This window comes from Protopterus annectens, chromosome 10.part0 (assembly GCF_019279795.1).
Source record: "Protopterus annectens isolate FY-2018-M chromosome 10.part0, PAN1.0, whole genome shotgun sequence".
NCBI classification, from domain to species: Eukaryota; Metazoa; Chordata; order Ceratodontiformes; family Protopteridae; genus Protopterus; species Protopterus annectens.
In genome coordinates, this window is record NC_056744.1 from 1,017,540,276 (window position 1) to 1,017,561,663 (window position 21,388).

General features: G+C 40.1%; 1 protein-coding gene across 1 annotated transcript in view; it reads left to right on the forward strand.

Moving 5' to 3' along the window:
- SASS6 (SAS-6 centriolar assembly protein) overlaps window positions 1-21,388 on the forward strand; it is a 1,319,564-nt gene that overhangs the window by 1,148,901 nt on the left and 149,275 nt on the right. Inside the window, exon 14 of the mRNA XM_044085777.1 lies at window positions 15,215-15,352. Coding sequence (XP_043941712.1) covers window positions 15,215-15,352 — 138 coding nt within the window. The remainder of the gene's footprint in view (window positions 1-15,214; window positions 15,353-21,388) is intronic.

Genomic DNA, 21,388 nt, shown 5'->3' on the forward strand with positions numbered 1-21,388 from the left:
GGTGCATGACCAGATCTGGTTCCTTTGACCACTCATCTTTTTCCCTTCATTGCTCTAGTATTATCCATACCGCCACTATGGACCAAGGATTAGCCACATCCTCTGCGGCTGTTAGGTGTCCCATTATTGGGAATAGAAGAGCCACTCTTGTCAGTTTTAGGAGAAGGAGTAGAGAAGGTTTCCCATCTTAGTCAGAATGTTGTATCCAGTCAGAATGTTGTACCCTTCCCTGGAGAAGCTGTTGCTGCCATTAATAATCCTGTTTACCCCAAAATTCCTGTCAAAAAGAAACAGAAAACTAAACATGTATTTTCTCCTGCACCAGTTTCACTGGACAGAAGTAGTTTATTAAATCTAATGCAGGGTTTTCTACAAGCTATTGACCTTTCTTATCAAGTGGTTTCTGGTAAAAGAAAAATGGATTCCTCTTATCCTGAAGACATTTGAGAATTTTTTTCTGGAGAAGAATGTGATTGGAAGATAGATTTTTTCCCTCAGATTTCTGATTCAGGCTCAGAGGAGAGCATGTTATCTGAGTTTCTCTGCCAAGGATCCTCTTTCTATGAGGCCATTTCTAGAATTTGAAAGTATTGTCAGTAGAACACTGAGGTTTTTCAGTCTCTCAGAAAATGCTATTAACTATTACAACTGGAACTCCCAGAAAGTCCTCCCACTACTGTCAGTATTGGGAGGATGTGTTTGTCGCAGCCTGTAGCTTCCCTGATAGCCAGCCTGCTGCACTTAAGAAAGCAGATAGAATGTGCAAAGTGTCTCATTCTTTCAAATTTGTATACACTTATCCCAGACCTGGCGCAGCGGTCATAAATTTAGTTAATCCAGTTGCTTCCAAGCATTTTGTTAATTTTAATCCTTCCCCTTCTGATAAGGGTAATAAAACAATAAAAAATGTACGCTTCTGCAGCTTTTAACTTTACAATTTTGAATTGTCAAGCTCGTATAGGGTCGTAGGTTCATAGGTGTGGACTAGGCTAATGGCCCTGGAGCCCTTACAAGCCTAGCCCATAACATTACCCTGGCATCGTGCCACGTGACCTTAGTTCCCAGTGCTTCTGTCGAGTAAAGCCACTGGAGTGATCCCTGTGGTGAATTTTCTATTTCCCATCCACTCATCAAGATTTTTCTTGAAGAGGCCCAGTGAGGTGCTCTGCTTGATATGTATGAGAAGTCTATTCCATAGCATGGGCAGGTTCTGGATTATGAACCTGTCCCTGTAGCATGTTCTGTTGATTGTGGTAATGAGGTTGAGGTCTCTGGAGCGTGTGGTGCAGAGGGATTGGGATTTTTTAGATGTAACATTTCTAACAGAGCTGGGTCAGACATGGCTTTGTAAGTCAAGTGGAGATCGCCTCTAAGTAGGCAATATGAGACAGAGAATAGTTGGAGTTTTTTAGTGTGTCTATATAGGACAAATGTTTAAGGCCTAGGATCCTCTTTGAGAGGTATTTTTGCAGCCTGTCCAGTTGTAGCAGGTGTTTAGTGAGGTACATGCCAAATGGGGCAATGTACTCAATGACTGGCCTAATGAGGTAAGAGTAGAGGGAGACAATAACCTCCCTCTTCCTGGATGCAAAACCATTAGTAATGAGATATGCCACATAGAAGGACTTTCTGACCACAGTGGGAATGTGGTGGTCAAAAGAGTGGTTGCTGTCAACTTGTGTTCCAGCTCTCTTATAATGCCTTTTGTGTTCAGTGGACTACCATCGATGTGGTAATTTGTGGGAACCAGGTTTTTCCCAAAGTGGGTGACAACACATTTTTTGGCATTGAGCTTAAGGCCATGGTTTTGACACCAGTCACTGGTCTCAGTGAGGCCTTTCTGTAGGATGTCAACATCACTCGGGGAGTTAATAATAGCTGTCAACTTGCAATCGTCTGTGAACTTTGTCAGCCAGAGTCCCTTCATGTTGGCCTGGTCTTCAGAGAAGTAGATACCAAACAGGAAAGGACCCAGAACCGAACCCTGCAGGACTCCACTTGTGACTGGTTGGCAGTTTGACTTGGAGTCACCTACTTGCACATTGTGGGTTCTACCTGTGAGCCAGTTTGTAACCCACCTAGTGATATAGGGGTTGATGCCTAGCTTAGTATGTTTTTCTGTGATTCTTGAGTGGGGAATGGTATCAAAGGCCTTGGCCAGATCAAGATAGGCTGTATGAACCAACTTGCCTTCATCCACAGCTTTGGTGACTAACTCAAATAAGTTGACCAAGTTGAGCAGGCATGATCTACCTTTCAAAAAACCAAACTGTGTGGGATCCAGAGTTTGGAGATTCCCTATATCCTTGTTTATTAGGTCCATGATGATGCATTCCACAGCTTTGCATATCAGACTTGTCAGGCTAATGAGGCGATAGTTCCCAGGGTTTGTAGTCATTCCTCCTTTGTGGAGAGGGATGACTGTAGCAGTGCGCCATTTGGTAGAGACAAAGCCTGAGGTGAGGCTGTGATTGAACAGGGCAACACAGGTCAGGTGCCAGTTCACTCTGTAGTTCATGTAGAACACAGCCAGGGATATTGTCATGTCCCATAGAAGCTGTATTCTTGGCCTTGGGCAGTGCTGTTTTAACCTGTGCAGCATATTAAATATGTTAAAGTTTATTCTGTTTGTTAAAGTATGAGCAATATTTTATCCACAGTTCCCTGCTGTGAGGAAAAATCTGCTTTGTGTGGTTTAATTTCTATGATTTCGTAGGGTGAGTACTCATTGTCACTGTTACTGTGTTGAGGAGGTTTGCTTGGCTGTGTTCTCATAACTTCCCAGATAACCTAAAAATGCAATTTTAAGTTGTCCTTTGGATAGAGATTTCATTTTTGGACCCTCTGCTGCAGAGGTTATCAAAAAATGTGATGACAGGGGTAAGCTGGCAAAGGGAATTTCTGAGATATTTCAGACCTCTTGTTCAAATTTTCCAGTGGATTTTCTGCTCCGTCTTCCAATTTTGGAAAGAAACAAAATTAACACTTAGCATAATACTGCTAAGCAGATGTCTAAACAAGCAATAGCAAGGAGTTTCTGAAGGGTAAGCAGGGACCCCTCCAGAATAAAGGACAGTCAAATATGGCAGAATAATTATATAAGGTACCTTGTCCCAAACACACCCCACCCTGGCGGCCCCTTATCCCTACATGAAAGTCTGAATTTCCATTTCTCTCTTTGACAACAGATTGTTTCAGACAAATGGGTTCTGAGACTGATTCAGCAGGGTCACAGATGGAAGTGGGAAGAAATTCCTACCTTTTAGGGAATTATTCCACATCTACCAGACCAACCCCCCCCCTCTGTTCTCTCCCATCCCTTTGGGTAAAAGAGACAGTTCCTCCTTCCTAGTTGTAAAAAGGTTTTTATTTAAAATCTTTTTGACGCCAACAAACAAAAATGTTTGGAGAACATTTCTGGACCTTTCTTTCCTAAATCAGTATGTGATAGTGTCCAAGTTCAAATCCTTTCACTTTACAGCATGTTACCCCTTCTTCCTCATCTGAGTTCTTTAGTAGCCTTAGATTTAAAAGATTCTTATCATAATATTCCTATTCATCCAGACTTAAGATGTTCTTTAAGGTTTTGTGTGTCAGGATTACAGTTTTACAGGTTGCTTTGACCTCTGCAAGAAGAGTGTCTGAGTTGCAAGCTCTTACATTGGGTCAACTTCTGCCTTACCCTTTGGGATATCCACTTCTCCAAGAGTGTCCTCAAAGAGTCTAGCTCCTGTTGTAGCTTGTTGCAAGCAAAGGAATATGCACATTTTTCTCAATTTAGATCATGTTCTTATCTTTGCAAAGCCTTTTTCAAAGTGTCAAGAATCTCTCATTTTGGTAAGAGACCTTCTACCCAGACAGAGATTCCAAGAGAATATTCAATAGTATTTTATGACTACATCACAAAGGATTGTGTTCCTGGGATATCTGCTAGACACCTCAGTGCAAAGAGCTTTTCTTCCACAGGAAAAATAGATCTGTATTTAGATCTATTTCAGGGGTCTTCCACTCAGACCTCACTCACATCAAGGGAATGCCTCAGGGTCTAGGTCACATAGCATCTGTGATTCTCATGACATCTCAGGCAAGACTCCACATGAGAAAGATACAATGGCATCTGAAGTCTCTGATCCCATCACCAAATCCCATTATCTTTTCAGATTCCAGTTCTGAGATTTGCCATAAGAGAAATCACTTGATGGCAATATTAAATATCCCTGAATCCAGGTCTCCCATTCTCTCCCCCCTCCTTTTCCAAAGCTGTCAGTCACCACAGACATCTTAGACTTTGTTTGGGTAGCATCAAGGGGGGATGCAAGACAAGGTATCTGGGACAACAAAGACAAACACAAGCACATAAACATATAAGAGATGCTTGCTCTTATCAAGGCACTCAACTCTCTAAATTAGCTTCGGCTCCCAGGACCTCTTCAAGTTTTTTACAGACAATTCCACAGTGTTGTAATATATAAGCAAGGGGGAACCAGGTCATACCCTCTATGCAGAGTAGCCATGTTAACATGGGATATAGCTTTAGAGCACAATCTCACTCTGTAGGCATCCTGCATTTTGTCAGAACAAATTATTTGACAGACAAGCTGAGTAGGACAAAGGCAGACCCTCACAATTGGAAACTAGATCAGGGTGTCTTCCAAGATCTGATCCATCTGTGGGTAGTTCCTCAAACAGGCCTCTTTGCTTCCTGTCTGTACAATCGGTTGGCAAAATGCTGCTCCAGGACTCCATGCAATAAGACCTGAAATACTGATGCCCTTTATTTTCCTTGGAAAGGAGTGTGCCAGTATGCTTTTCCACCCTTCAAATGATATCCAGGGTACATTTGAAGATTTAGAAGGAATCCCCCAAGATCATTGTGATGACTGCCTTCTGACCCAGGCAACAGTGGTTCTCCCTTCTTTTGGAATTGGCCAGGGGCAATTATCACAAGCTTCCTCACAGAATGGATTGACTTACAGAAGAACATGGGTGTTTGATACATCTACCCCAAACAACTTCAGCTGAATATCTGGATGACAGGGTCTTAATTTCTTTTAGGCACCTGTTTACTGAGGACATGTAGCAGGTACTAATAGAAGCAAGAGAGCCTGCTACTAGAAAAATCATATATTAGCAAATGAAAAAGGTTTTCTAGTTGGTACCAGCACATAACTGGCACCCATTCAGGGCTTGTATTTCTCTGGTTTTACAATATGTGTGTGTGAATTACATTCCCATGGCCTGTCTTACTCCACAATGAAGGTCCATTTGTTGACCATTTCTGCATGCCTGCCTGCCCATCCATCAGTCCCCATCTTTCAAGGCATTCTTATGTCAAAATGTTTTTAAAATGGGTATTGCATAAGAGACTGCCAAGAAAACAGGTGACTTCTCCCTAAGAGCTTAATTTTGTGTTAGAAAAATTAACATTTGCTCCATTTGAAGCAGCTTATCTGGCTGACTTGAGGGTCTTAACATGAAAAACAGCTTTACTGGTTGCTTTGACCTCTGCAAGAAGAACATCTCATTTGCAAGCTGTTAGATCAACCTTATCTCATTTTGCTCACAGACAGGGTTTCCTTCTTTTATGCCTAAAGCGGTATCCAAGTGTACTTTAAGCCAATGTATCCCCCTTCCTGTGTTCCTCTCTGAACACAAAAATGAGGGAGAAAGGATACTTCATACCTTGGATGTCCACAGACAACTCAGGTGCTGTTTTGCCATAACAAAATCTTTCAGCACTTCCAATCAGCTGTTCATTTCTTGTGAATATAAGAAGGGAAAACCTCTGCCAAAACAGACATTTTCCAAATGGTTGTTTCAGGGTATTACCCTTTGTTATTCCTATCACAGCAAAACTATTTCAGGCAGGGTTAAGGCACACACACTCTACCAGGGCCTTGGCTTCAACTATGACTTTTTGAAAAGGTTGGATTCGAAGTATTCAAGAAGCATTAGCTTGGTCTACTGTATATACTTTTACAAAGCACGACAAGCTAGATTCCTCCTCCAGGTCTAGATAAGACTTTGCTAGAACCATTCTCCAGGGGCTCCTGAACTCCTCTCCTTCCGCCTTCCAGTTGATTCTAAGCTATGGTAATCTATCCATATAGCTTAGACTACTGAAGCAGTAGTCATAATGCTAAAGACAGATCCAAATTTGACAAGCTGTATATTAGTACAGTACATTTAGTCAACACTTGGGTACTCAATCTATTCTAATTGCTATTTATGCAGTAAAGAGTGTTTTTTTTTTTTTGAGTTTCTTGAGAAGAACATTGTCATTTTCCGATCAACTATCTAAAGCAGGACTTTGCTTTAGCCATGTAAGTAGCTCATAGAAACTAAATCGGATGTAATACTGATAGATGGCACTTAACAGTTTGAATCAGGATAACTTTGAATGAGGACTGAGTAAGGTAATGGAAAAATATATACATACACGTACACAAATACAATATACTTCAGAATGGAAGAGGGATGAGTATAGAAGAGATGACTAAGTAATTTGCAACTGTATTGGATAGGAAATATTGATTTCTCCAGGTGGCTTTGAAAGGTAAATATTTTTATAATTTCACATAGTATCAAAACCTTGATAATGACAACACGGGTCACAGCAGCTAGTAGTGATTTTATATAAGGAAAGTGATAATGGCTTATAAAAACTCCAGTAGAAGTACTACAGATATTTTATGAATATTACAATAATTTTGTATATTGTTGAGGTATTTTAGGGTGATGTAAAGTTTGAGATTACCACAAATGACTAGAAAACGTGAAAATCAAGATGGGCCACACAGCTTGGAAATAATTATTGGAACTGTTCCAAAAGTAGTAATTTTCTACCTGTTGAAGTCTGGAGAATTAGCAAAAAGAAATCCTTCCCAATTTGTTTAAAATGTCTAACCAAATCTTAGGGGGGAAAGGAGGTAACCCCTCAAAGAAGCAGGCAAAAGTGGAAATGATTCTTAAATTGTTTTATGTCTGTAATTTCTGTCTGACTTGGAGTATTATATACCTCAGTTGACAGGGAAAAGCTCACTATGGGATTGTTCATAGTAGACAGATCTTTGATAACATTTTAAAAACAGGATTGGTAATAAAAATGGCACAAACAGTACACAGAGATTTTTGATAGTAAGTTTTGATGTTGAAAATGTATATGATAGGGCTGAATGGTACAAAATGGCTCAGGTTATGTTGGCATTTGGTTTTATTAAGGATTTTGTGGCTTCAGATATGGCAATGTACGACTCATCAATGGCTTAAATAAAGATTCAGGTTGTACTATTACTGCCTTTCAAATTCACCTGGGGTGGTGGGACTGTAAAAAGATGACCCCTGTCAGTGATTGTTTCTATCTTGAGCCTCTGATTGCTAACGTAAGGCAAACAGATTTGCATGAATATGTCATGGGAATGTAAAGAAAGAAAATGTTATTTGTTTGCAGATTATGTTTTAATATGCTTATCACAGCTGGATGGAGGATATGACCAGCCTTTTTGCCTGTTAAGATAATTTAAGTGCTTTTTGGGTTATAAAAGAAAACTAAAATAGTTGCAATTACAGTGAATTATAATCTGTATCAAGTGTGAAGAAGTGTATTTTTATATTTATAGGAGGCAGCATATGTAAGGTACTTAACGAATTTGTTAAGAAAATATAATCAAATATTTGGTGACCAACACGTTATGAACCAAAAAGATTAAAAGATAATTTTCAGAGATGGAAAATGTTAGGACTAGAATGATATCAGAGGGTGCAAACCTTGCATTATTTGTGTGTATATGTGTGCTTCTGTCTATTTCTGTCATTTATATTTTGGTCCTTCCTAGAGGATGCTTCTAGTAGTGTTTTGAAGGTGGTTAAAGGACAATTACTGATTTTACTTGGGACAGTGGTAAAGCTCAAGTTTTTGAGAAGTTTATATTCTTGAGAAGTAGGTGGACTTCAGTGTTTCAATTTCTTATTTGTATAATGAGGTGGTACAATTTAAGGTTTTATATTTAACTCTGAACCCTTTGATGCTAAATGGAAGAGATTAACCAGTTGGCTATAGCTCTTTTTTTTGACAAGAAACATCTTTATTAAATTATCACTTATGACATAGGCAGTCATACATTTATATAAATGAAAACAAACCATAGTGACATATTTTTAGCTGCAAACATTATACATCACTTATGATGTATCCATTCAATGGCAAACATTACATAGCTCATCAATTCCTGCCTTCTTTTAAACCTCATTCCTCCTCCAAAACATTATTCTGCATGTATTGTTCCCAAAATTCCTATTTTTTCTATGTAATTTGCTCCTATCCTTTTCTAAAGATCCCAATTCCAGTTGTTTATCCCTGTTATATTCACTACTTCTAGTACAGTTGGTTACTTTGATTTCCATTTTATAATAATTGCATTTTTGGCAGCCACTGTAATTAAACTCAGCAATTCCGATTTTGTATCATAGCTGAAAAAAATCATTTCCTTAGTTACACCAATTTGCTCACCTAGTATTTCTGATAGAGTAGTCTGCAGGGAATTTCTAAAGCCTGCCAACTCATTACACACAAAAAAATATGTTTGCAGTTTATTTATTTATTGCCATTTGATTACAGGGAAAGTTTGACTGGGTAGAAACATAGTTTCAGTGGATGCACAGGGAGAAAAGCTTCACATTATTACAAAATATTTTAAAAACAATTTTACAGTCTTCAAAAATAAAACAAAAACATCTGCAGTTTTACATAATTATAACAAATTAGACATAATATAAAAGATTGGTTAAGAATCCATACAAGGTATATGACAATCATTTAACATTTAGAGAAATTTTAGAGGGTTTGTAGAGAAATTTGAGCTAAGTTAGTGTAATAGAAAGAAAAACTGCAATACGAAGTGAGGGAAAAACATGCTTATGGTATATTTAGGGAGTAAGTCAGGGAAGAGACAGATAGCAGTAAGGAGGTAAGTGAAGAAAGGAGACTAAGGAGGTATAAGGAAAGAAAATGTACTTGTTCACTTTTAGGGATAAAGTTTATTACCTCTTTCTTCCCCATCATACCTCCAACATTTGCAGACCACCTGAGGAAAAATTGTTTGGAGTCTACTTGGAGTATAAAACTACTTATGCAAGCACTTCCAAGCAAAGATCATAAATCTTCTAGACATTGTTGAATATTTGAGGATCATACATGTAACCCCCATTGTTTCTTTGTAAATTGCTTATGCACTCTCTCTTCCCAATCCTTTTTAACCTCATCTGATTGATTATTATAGTTATCATGCAATGCTTTATATGCCTTACTAATTATACCTTTTTTAACAGCAGCATCTTGTTCTAGTCTACTAAAATTCTACCAGTGCTGGTCTTTCATTTAGGATCCTATTTCTTTCTCTGTGCCTATACTCAGATATCAATCCTCGTTAGGGAAGGCAATCTCTAGTCTGCAGTCTAAATGAATTCTTGGCTTTTTCCAATTCTGTTATCTTTCTTTCTAATTATTTGTTCCAAATATCTTGATTTCCTTGCCAGTTTTCTCCAGTAAATTCCAGCCCCCTCTTGCCTATACTCCATACCCTTAATTGCAATCATCCCTATCAGCAGAATCTCCTTTCACCATCCCCTTGTTGGCTTATTGTTATTCTCCTTAAGGATCTGCATCCAAAATCACAGTCTCTCCTTGTTTCTTGAGCTTCCCCCCTGTTTCATCATCATCCCTTTCCACTTAGAATTACTGCTTTTTTCTTATGTTATGTATAGGAATCTTAACTGTGTAGCACTGAAACACCCATTCAAATCAGTAAACCCAAACCACCTTGTTATATTAGAAGGATCAGCTTATCCCACTTGGCTCTTGCCATCTTTCCCTCCCAGACAAAATCCTTCAACTCTTATTAATTGCTCTCCACCACTCTTCTCCTCTGCTTGATAAAAAAAAAAAAAAAAAAAAAAAAAATATATATATATATATATATATATATATATATATATATATATATATATATATATATATATATATATTGTTTCTTTTTGGAATAAAGCTGTGTTTGGATTTATCCTGCTGCCTTTGTGTCAGTTTACAAAAGAGGTCTGTTTGGGTCTATCCTGTTGCCTTTGCATTAGTTTTTATAAAAAAAATATGCCTGATCTCTGTATATAACTAAAGGGACTAAAACATTTTCACTTCTTGTATCTATCTAAACATATCCATATAACGGAGCTTCTAATTTATCAGTTTTTTTATTATCATTTGTTTGGTCTCTTCCCACATATAGTTAGCTGCTGTAATAGAATCCTTTTTAAGCCATACTCCTAAGTACTTAATTTTATCTTGTCACCATAAACATGGGTATTGTTAAACCTATTTGTATGTGAGTAAATAGTTTACAGCTATTGCCTTTGTTTTATCTTCACTAATTTTGTATCTTAAAAAGACTTGAAACTCAGCCAGACTTTTCTTCATTTCACCCTCAGATTTTTGCAGTTTTTATCATAGGTTCATAGGTGTGTACTAGGCTAATGGCCCGGGAGCCTTTACAAGCCTAGCCCATAGAAGTGCCCTGGCATTGTACCACCCGACATTAGTTCCCAGTGCCTCTATCATGTAGAGCCACTGGAGTGATCCCCGGGGTGAACTTTCTATTACCCATCCACTCATCAAGATTTCTCTGAAGAGGGACAACAAAGTGCTCTGCATGACATGTATGGGAAGTCTATTCCAGAGCATGGGCAGTCTCTGGGTGAGGAACCTGCCCCTCCAGCATGTTCTGTTGATTGTGGTAATGAGGTTGAGGTCTCTGGAGCGTGTGGTGCGGAGGGATTGGGATTTCTTTAGATGTAGCATTTCTAACAGAGCTGGGTCAGACATGGCTTTGTAAGTCGAGCAGAGATCGCCTCTAAGTAGGCAATATGAGACAGAGAATTGCTGGAGTCTTTTGAGTCTGTCCATGTAGGACATGTGTTTAATGCCTAGGATCCTCTTCATGAGGTACTTTTGTGGCCTGTCCAGCTGTTGCAGGTGTCTAATGAGGTACATGCCAAATGGGGCATTATACTCTATGATTAGTCTAATGGGGGAAGAGTAGAGAGAGAGAGAAAGACGATGACCTCTTTCTTCCTAGATGCAAAACCTTGGTAATGAGATGTGCCACATAGAAGGACATATGGTGGTCGAAGGAGAGGTTGCTGTCAACCTGCGTCCCTAGATTTCTTATAACGCCTTCAGTATTCAGTGGGCTCCCATCTGTGTGGTAATTAGCGAGAATTGAGTTTTTACCAAAGGTGATGACGCATTTTTTGGCATTCAGCTTAAGGCCATGGTTTCAACACCAGTCATTGGTCTCAGTGAGGTCTTTCTGTAGGATGTCTGCATCACTTGGGGAGTTAATAATGGATCCCAGCTTGCAGTTGTCTGTGAACTTCGTCATCCAGAGTCCCTTTTGTTAGCCTGGACTTCTGAGAAGTAGATGCTGAACAGGAGAGGACCCAGGACCAATCCCTGTGTGACTCCACTCGTGACTGGTCGGCAGTCTGACTTGGAGTTCGCTACTTTCACACTGTGTGTTCTGTCTGTGAGCAGTTTGCAACCCACCTAGTGATATAGGGGTTGATGCCTAGTTTGCTGAGTTTATCAATAATTCCCGAGTGAGGAATGGTATCAAAGGCCTTGGCCAAATCGAAGTAGGCTGTATGCACTGCCTTACCTTCATCCACAGCCCCGGTGACTGACTCAAAGAAGTCAACCAGGTTGAGCAGGCATGATCTCCCTTCCACAAAGCCAAACTGCATTGGGTCCAGAGTTTGGAGATTTCCTATATCTTTGTTAATCAGGTTCATGGTGATGCACTCCATAGCCTTACATATCAAACTCATCAGGCTAATGGGGCAATAATTCTCAGGGTCTGTAGTCACTCCCCTTTAAGGAAGGGGTATGACTGTAGCAGTGCACCATTTGGTAGGGACAAAGCCTGAGTTGAAGCTGTGACTGAACAGGGCACACAGATGTGGTGCCAGTTCGCTATGTAGTTCATGAAGAACACCGCCAGGGATATTATCTGGTCCCATGGAAGCTGTATTCTTGGCCTTGGACAAATGCAGCTTTAACCTGTGCTGCAGTACTGCTGGTTGCCTGGCATTCTTGTCCTTTAGGGGGGAGAGAGGGGTAAAGTTGGCACTGCATCTGTCGGCCAATATGTTGGCAATATCTGTTGGCTCAGTTATAGGAGGTACGATTGTGCAGTAACTCAGAGCAAATCTGGGTATTGCCATGGAGGTTCTTGATATAAGTATAGAAGCTTTGTGATTGTTTTTAGAGTCTGCCGCAATTCTGCCTTCATAGCTGGCTTTAGAGGATTTGATGAAAGGTCTCAACTTTTTGTTGAGGCTAATAAGGGAGTTTTTTCCATCTTGGGACTTCAGCTTTTTCTGCAACAGTTTCTTCCTTCTGTTGTAGAGTTTATTAATGGCAGGGGGACCACCAGATTGACTTCATTTTTTTGGAGGAGCATGTCTTGGTTCTGTTGGGTATGGCTAGTTCCATGCATTTATGTACATGTTCATACAGTGCACTGGTGTATGATTCAGCAGTCATGCGGCTATTTTCCATTGGCATGGGTGCCGAGAAGTCAACCACCTCTTTTTTTAGGAGTCCAAAATCAGCTTTGGAGAAGTTTTTCAAGATGGTTACCTTTGTGGGTGGTGTGGGTGAGATATGGATTTCCATGTTGATTAGTTTATGGTTGGATCTGACCAGAGAGGGATTGACTATTGGTGTAGAGCAACGGTCACCCATGTTAGCAATAACCAGGTCAAGGATTTTGCTTCCTGTAGTGGGAGTCAGAATGAGCTAGTCCAGGGCATTGGAACTGATGAATTCCAGGAAGCGTTGGGCCAGTGTATTGGCACTTGAGTAGTTTTCCCAGTTGATGGAGGGGTAGTTGAAGTCTCCTAGTATGAGAGTGTTGGGTTGGACCTTGATAGATTCCCGATCACCTCATTTGATTATCTGTTTAAAGGTTCTTCCATTGTTTCCAGCTTTTTATTTGAGTTGATATACTCCTTCAGTGTTTCATTTATTTTAACTTAGTTTTTCCTCTGAATTACTGGAAGTCATGTCTTGCATCAGAACTGGAGGTTGCACTGCTTTTTACTGAACAGCTGCAGGATTCTTCCCAGTCAGTGTTTTCTCCTCACCTTTTGTGATTGATTTTCTTTCAGGTTCTTTGAATTTATTTTTGCTGGCATCCAGGCAGTGCACGTACTAGCCAGTTACTGAAATTTACCCAACAAGACAAGGTCACTGGCTCTCTTTTCTGAGCTTCTGCTTTCACAGTGGAGCTGAAATTAAGCTGTTACTCAGTGTGCAGCATGATGAAACAAGTGTTGAGGACATTAAAAATTTTAGCTACCCCAGAAGTTAGTCCATGGTTGAATTTGTTGGGGTTTGCTGGTTGCAATAAAATGGCACTTTAAAAGGAAATAGGAGTAACGATGTGGGAAGCTAAAAGATCATGATTTTTGGGAGGTACAGTGGTGGTTTAAGGCAAACTGGGGTGCCTGATTTGCAAGTTCAGTAGAAGTATGAGTTGATTAATGTGTTAAAGATTAAATATGAAGGGGTAGTGGCTACAACTTGGACAATGAGGATTACTGATTTGCTACTTCCAGCATTGGTGGTGTTGGTCATAGAAGGAAGGGGAGACTACCCTTTACTGAAAGGTTTGATTATTAGAGCATATAAGACCTTGAGGGAGTTGTAACACAGGCATAGCTTAGAAAATGGTACAAGAGTGGGATTCCTTTTTTAATATAAATAAATGGTATTACTTGGAAATGAATCTGTTGTGTGAAACAGTATGCTACTAAATCCAGAATGTTTAGAATTTTTGGATTAAAGTGTTTGCCCCACTAACATTAAATGAATGTTACCAACAGTAGACTTTGTAAGTTGGTGATGCAGTGAAAGACCTCTAGGGAAGTGGGACAATTTTGTTTGTTTGAGTTATGTGCAAAATTGTTTGATTTTAAATTGTTATCATGTCAGTTAATAAAAGGAGTCATCTGGCAAGAGATATAGTTAAAGCATCATTACTATTGGGTTATGACAAGCAGGTTAAATGATCAAATAAAATAAAACTGTTACCAAGAAATAGAAACAAATGTATGAACTGTAGAAGGAGTTGCAAAGATGTGAAATGTATGCCTTAGGTAACAGGGAGAGCCATACTGCTAAACAGATGTCATAGGCTAAATATGTAGCATAAAGGTTGCCAAGGCATACATATAAAGACTTCTGAACAGCTGGCTTGTATGGCATTTGGTAAAATTACAATGGTTGAAACTAACTGGTAGAAAGCTCTTTCGATTGAAAAGTAATTTTGCTGAATGACAGTAGAAAAGGTCAAACAGCTGCAACTATTTTAAAGTTTTTTTTGCATGGTACCAAGCTCTTTGCATTACCAGTGTGATGGACATCTCCCCAACACCCCTTCTTACTTAAATATGCTGCCTCCATGTTCACAAAACTGCAGGTAATAGAGAAAAGATCGCATGGGCAGTGAGTGAATCAGTGCTAATGGACAAATAGATACCAGATCAGCAGTGATTGTAGTAATAACGGTTGCCATATTTACAGTCACCAGGGAAAGCATTCTCACATATTTCTGCATATATCTTCCTGTCTGTTACAGAACATTGTAACTATTGATCAAGATATTTGCCTTCTAATAAATGATACAAATATTATTTCTGTAGGTCTGGATTTCTGTGTTGGCCTTTATATTAAAATTTTGTATATGGTTGTTTGAGTTTGTTCAAATTGTTATCCAAATTAAGGATAATTTTGAGGCTATAGATTTATTGTTTGTTTTGTCTGTTTTGTATAAGAATCGGTGAAGTATCTACTTAAAACACTTTTTAAGACTGAAATTTACAAATAATCAGTGCTCTACCAGGATAAATGTTATTGCTCAGTCTATGTGATATGTTTTTGTAACTATCTCACAGTGATGCAATGTTAGTTGCATATACATTGCTATGTTTATATTGACATTGAAGCTTTAACAAAGAGGATTTATTTAAAACAAATTTTAGGGACTAAATACCTATGATTTGTACTTATATTTACTATGATTATGTAATTTGGCAACATAATAATGTTTCAACTTGCCATGATGAATTTTCAAAGTTTTTCTTTCTTTTGTTTTTTTAACAGCCTGATACAAGATCATTGTTCCCTCAGCCAGGGCTAAACTACCCAGTTTCTTCAAAGAGTGCATTCCCACTGCCATTTTCAACAAATAGTGCCAGTACCTCTGCCTTAGGCATCAGTGCTCAGGGATCAGGCGCGAGGGTATGTTTTCTGTATTTTTCACTGTTAATATTTTCACGTTCTGTAGTTTTTTGTTTTTTTTTTTGTGGTAGGTGCTGTAAAAATCCAAGAAGCAACAAGGTTACTTCCCTGGTTATCCTTTGCAATTTAATTATGTAAAAAAATGCTAAGACCCAGAGCTATCCAAGCTTTTAGGAAACTCATCCTATATGGAAGCAACAGTCATGTGTAGCAGCGCATTGAAAGCATACCCTGCATGAAGTTATTTAACTCAGTGCCTGCTGCCAGCTGCTTAACACCCCCTCACCGCCACCATGTAGTGTGCATCAGGGACATAAGTGCTGATCATCCGGAACTGATTTTTTTCTTATCTACAATACACATTATTTTTTGTTTAATTATCTGCCTTGCTTTGTTGAGCCTTATGCATTGAATAATGGCTAAGGGCTCCTTCCAGAGTACCTTTATCTGGCTTATTTGGCAATCATGCCCAGGGAATGCATGCCTTTGTTGTGTAACTATTACCTGAAGATGCATTCTTTAACACCTACTTTTATAACTCCAGCATTTGCAAAAATGCTCTCTTAAAGATAGTGCTTTGTCAATCAAAGTTGCTGAGGTCAGGAATTTTACTCTTCCCCACTGGAGTGACCTTGAAGTTATGGATTGCTGGAAGTAGACTCACCTCATGAAGTTATAGGGCCCTGCCCCCCCCAAAAAATATATATATATATATTTTCTTTTTCTTTTTATTTTACTTTGTTGACAATCAGTTGTTGATGCTGCTGACATCTCTTGCCATTTTATTTTAATCCTAATGAGGTTTGAAGTAATGGCCCCATATCCAATGTTGAAAAAAGCTTCCTAGGCCATCTGAGAGTATTTGATATCACCAAATCACTAGCCACAGCCTTGCCACTAAGTGCCTGTATTGCCTGGGAAAGGATAACAGTATACACCCATGTCCCAAGCACCAGAACATCAGCACAATCAGTTGACATAGGCAAATAACAAAGGTTACTTGACTTACTTCACACCAACAGATTTGCTGCTGCGCTGATAACTCGGTAGGACAGTCCTGCACATGATTCTGGACACAAGTCAGAGTCGGTGATAACAGGAAACCAGGCAGTTGTCAAAGCTCTTTCCATCTTCAAAGTCTTCCATAATGAGAGCCTCCATACACTCTCAGGCTGCAAGCTGTCCCATGGCTAGTTAAAAAAATGTGCTTATATCAATCACTGGCTGATGACTGAAAGAATGCCAATAGAGGCTCCGTCTCAAACTCTCTTGGGAATGAGTCTATGGGTTCTAGAGGCACCCCTTCTGCACTCAAGTCTACAATCTGCAATTGTCTCAAAGAGTTGTCTTTGAGTTTACAGACACTATATTTGAACTGAAGCTATGGCGGTCCAGAGTCTTTTACATTCCCTTAAGTCAAACTCACCATCAAGAGATTGTAACTCCCATAGAGCTTCGTATAGCCACAAGGTGTTTGACTGCATCCACCTCAATGGACTTGGGTTTTCTCTTTGCTTAGTGGAATATGACTCAGCTGGTGAAGGAGGTATTGATGCTTAGGCTGCTGGTTATTTTCATGCTAAGGCTTTATCTCCTGCCTTTTTCTCAACTTGTATCTGTCACACAAGATTAGCAGAAGCTTACTTGTGCTCAAAGAAAGATGATCTCTTTTTGCTTTAAATTCTACGGACTTAAAAGTCAGTAGGGATCTTGAACTCTCTGACTCTGAGACAAAGATGAATAATGATTCTCTTTTTGCTACTAGCACTTTGATGAATGACCCATCTTTTAGGGGAACCTCCAGGTTATGAAGTCCTCTATTGACTGTCGAGCAGTATCTCTTCTATTTTCCAAGAAAAAAGCTAACCCACAGTCTTGAGAAGAACGATTGAAACGCCTTGAGCATTCTGAAATGCACTGTTTTTATAGCCTGGAAGCATCCAGACAGTGACCCTTCTGCTCCTAAAAAAGCATGCTTTCTGTAGAAGTACCCTGGTTGAGTGAATGTCGTGCTCTGCAAGCATCTCAGGACAAATACCCCTATTATATGTTCAGTCCAGGGACACAGGACCCAGAAACTACGGTACCTTCCCCATTTCCATAAGACTAGGGCTGTTGACAGGTTTGGCAAATGAATATTTCTCCCTGCTACTTTAGGCCTACTCATGACACTAAATTATTTGTCCGACCTGTCCCAATTTCAGCCCTCCCTGGTTGTTCAAACACTAAAAAAAGCCTGCAGATATCCCTGAGTCTAATGTGACTGAATCCTTAAGCAATATCCTTAGTATGACATCCTGAATGGATTATCATATAGTCCATTGTACTTTGACTATGCTGATGAAGTGGCCAAGGCAGCAACCACTGATACTTATCTGCACAAGCTGCATAGCTGAGGCTGTCCTGTATTCAGTATAAGCCTCTTCGGACCATTCTGGGCATACCATTCTGACTCCATCAGGGCATTTTTTGAGGTGTATTGAAAGAAAACTGTGACCTTGTCTATGAAAGATAATATGTTTACCTATCCCAACTTCCTGTTTTTGATCCATACTAGTTTAGTCTGCAGTAGAGAAGATATCCTCATAAAGGAGACAGCCAAAGCATCTTTCAGTGTTGCCTTCTCCACTGGCTGCTCCTAAATCTGTTAAAAAGTACGGTTTCTCATAGAGCTTCAAAGTAGGTACTCCTAAGAAGTTGGATCTCTATGTCTGTCCCAGCCTGGAAATTGCATCACCAGAGATGATGGTTCAAGACATGGTCACAGAAGGCAAGATGTTGGAACTCTTGAGTCCCCTCCTTCAGGAGTTCCACTGGATGACAGTCTCATTCTTTGCTCCTCAGACAGATGATAAGGTAACAGGTTTTTATTCTCATCTCTTTCTCATTCCAAAAGTGATGTGACAGTACCTTCCCATCCTGAGTCTCTGTAACTTCAGAAAGGATATTCAGTATAACACGGTCCAGGTGATTACTCCCCAGTAAGTCTTGTCTCTGCCGCTGCAAGAAGTAGAGCTGGTGTTGCTACACATACTGGATGCCTGGTGACATATCAGGATTTGAGAGCCACACAGGAGATTTCTCCACTTTTCTTTGACACTGCTGTTTCTAGAAGCAGTTACTGCCCTTTGGCCTCTCATATGTTTTCAGTATTTTCACAAAAAAATTGTTTATGGTAACTGTGGTCTTGCAGGAGAGGAGTATTCTCTTCCCATGGATGAAGATCTCCTTGGATATGGTTGGCTTATTTGAAGATCTCCCTGGCAGAGGCTGTCTCATGAATTCTGTTGTCCTTGTAATATCTGCCATGTCCCCTGCCATGCCTTCCTGCTATAGAGCATAGGGTCCTTAACAGTTGAGATTTGACATCCTGGTTGAAAGGGCAAAAGTAGATGCAGGCTTACTCCCTTCTGAGTTTCTTAGGGGTAGTTGCATCCTCATTCTACTGGCTTGCTTTTGTATAGGATGCTTTGTTGGACCATGGCTTGCCAGACCTCTTGTTGGTGTCAGGTGCTTGTCACTATAACCTGGAGTCATGGACCACTCCCAACAGTCTACATGGGGGAGAGGGTCTTTATTTACTTCCAAACTTTTTATAAGCTTCTATGATGGATACTTTGCTGACACACAGGGGTTGGGGGCATATAGAGTCCCTTGCTGGTGCGAGAAAAGTGTAGTACCGAAGAGCAGTGGATTAATATAAATCTGCATACAGTGGAGGGAGTGCAGCTAACTTTGCATACTTTCTTTTACATACCCATGCTATGGTACAGAACTTAAATGGAAAAACACTTGTATGCCCTATGTAAGAAAGCAGTAAGGATCTGACAGTGGAACATTAATCACTTTAATTACCTGGGACAGGATCACAACCCAGTTGAAGTGAACATAGTTGGGACCGTTTTGCTTTTGAGTTGTTTCTTATTCTCTCAGCTAGAGCTGAGAGTCATGAATTCTTGCATTCAGGAGGTCTTTCGTGTGTGGGACACCTTGAAGCTAACCTCTTTGCCATAAGAGAAAAATACAGGCCTTCCCAGGTTGTACTCCACTCAGTAATACTTAAGGGGGGGGGGTACGTTCTTCTCGGTGCAGAGGAGGGATTCCTTTATGTTTTTCTTCCATTTCACTGGATTTCATACTGCTTAGCAATTTTAAGGAAAGAAACAAAGACTCCTTTGTTGTTACTTTGATATTCTTAATTGGCTAAGAAAAATATGGTTTCAGGTGTCCAGTCCCACACCTATCAGGAAGCTATCCATATCCAAGTGAGGAATATGCTGATTGGCTGGAAAGACATCAACTGCATTTTATGTCCTGGTTTTGCCATTAAGACCATTGATCCCACTGGAGCTTCAAGCTGGTGCTTCAGAGATCCTACAGGTTGACAGGAAATCGTACATTATGCAGACGTATGCTGTCAAGTGGAAATGATTCTTTGGCTGGAGGAATACCGTCATTCACCTCAGTCATTAAACTGGTAGAGCTGACATCATGTACCCTCTTGGGTGACGTTTGGTTGAGTTTGTCTTCACTAACCATAACCTGTGATTTCATCTGTAAAATCCTTTGTTCACATCCAGTTTAATTAATGTCATTGTAGCTATCATAAGTACAGCATGTATCAATGAGTTAGTTCTGTGGCTTGAAGGGGTAGAATGGAGAGGTTTTTTATCTACATCATATCCAAAAATATGTTTGCCATTGAAAGTTCTTTGTACAGGGATAGGTAGGAAGGATCTTTCGTGCAGCCACTAGTGTAGGCTGGAGCACAAGTGCACTTGAACAGCAGGTGAGGTTCTGGCCCCTCTAGAGGTAAATCTGATATGCAACAGTCCCTGCAGATACTGAAGTGATATTCTGCTACTGAGGACTTGATCTGACACCCATCCTCTGCCTCAGCAGAAGAAGAGGGGACTGGGGAGGTTGACCCCCAGCTGCCATTCTCAGTGGTGCACTCTGTACTTCTTGCATCTTTCATACCTGGTTGACTGGAGTTCAGGGTTAACCAGCTTGATCTTGGGCAGCAGTCTTGAGTCACTCAGCCAGATATTATCAGTATTTGGATAAGGGGATACCATTCCAGGGCAGCCCCTTACAGGACAATACGAGTCAACAGGTCCCAGATTAAGCCATACTGCTAAATGGTTCGCACCTAAGGGACTGGACATCAAGCAAATGTTTGACATCTGGTGGAAACTTAAATCACAGCTTCAGTATCACACTCTTGGAGAGTATGTTCTGAAGCCTGCACTGAGCCCAGCACAGGTATGTCTTCACTGCATAGTATCCATGGCTGTCTTGCAGTCCTGCACCTGTTCCCATTACCCTGAAAACTGGAACATGTCAGTTTCATGCTTGTCTTTATACACTTGTATAAGCTTACTCCGTGATGTAGAGCAGGATGAGGGACTTCTCCAGACTCTTGTCTGCTATGAAGTGCTAGAAAATTCTATCTTTATTCTTGACATGGGCAAGTAAGCTTTACCTCCTTTCTCTAATCCAAATTGCCCTTCCTTTGGAGAGACCCTCAGGCTCATAAGGAATAGTTTATACTGGTCTTAAACTCTTGTCCCTAAAAATGTCTGGTAGAGTTTCTTGGAAAGATGTCTAGCAAGCCCATCATTACCCCCACTTTTGAAGTTAGTCAATAAGGTTGTTATTCAAGTAGCCTGAAGGCTTCCTTAATTTGCATTTTAGGCCTCCAGGAAGGGAAATGCTGTCCATGGGCCCTCACCATAGCGGGTAAAACAGTTGCCCAAACATCTTAGCACTTGTTCCTGTGTAACTTATTTAGTTTATAACAAGTCTGAGAGACAACAATATATTGCTACCTTGCTGTCTGATAGGTAAGGCTTCAGAATTTACTCCTCTGCCACACTGGGACTTAGCATCCTCAGCTTTTCATCTTCTATGTCTCCATTCCAGGCCCACCTATCTAAGAAGGCTTTGGATAAGCTGGTAATGACATGATCTAGACTCAAGGAGGACCTCATTGAAACTTTGTGGTGCCTTCAGAATGCAGGTATGCTTCCCATC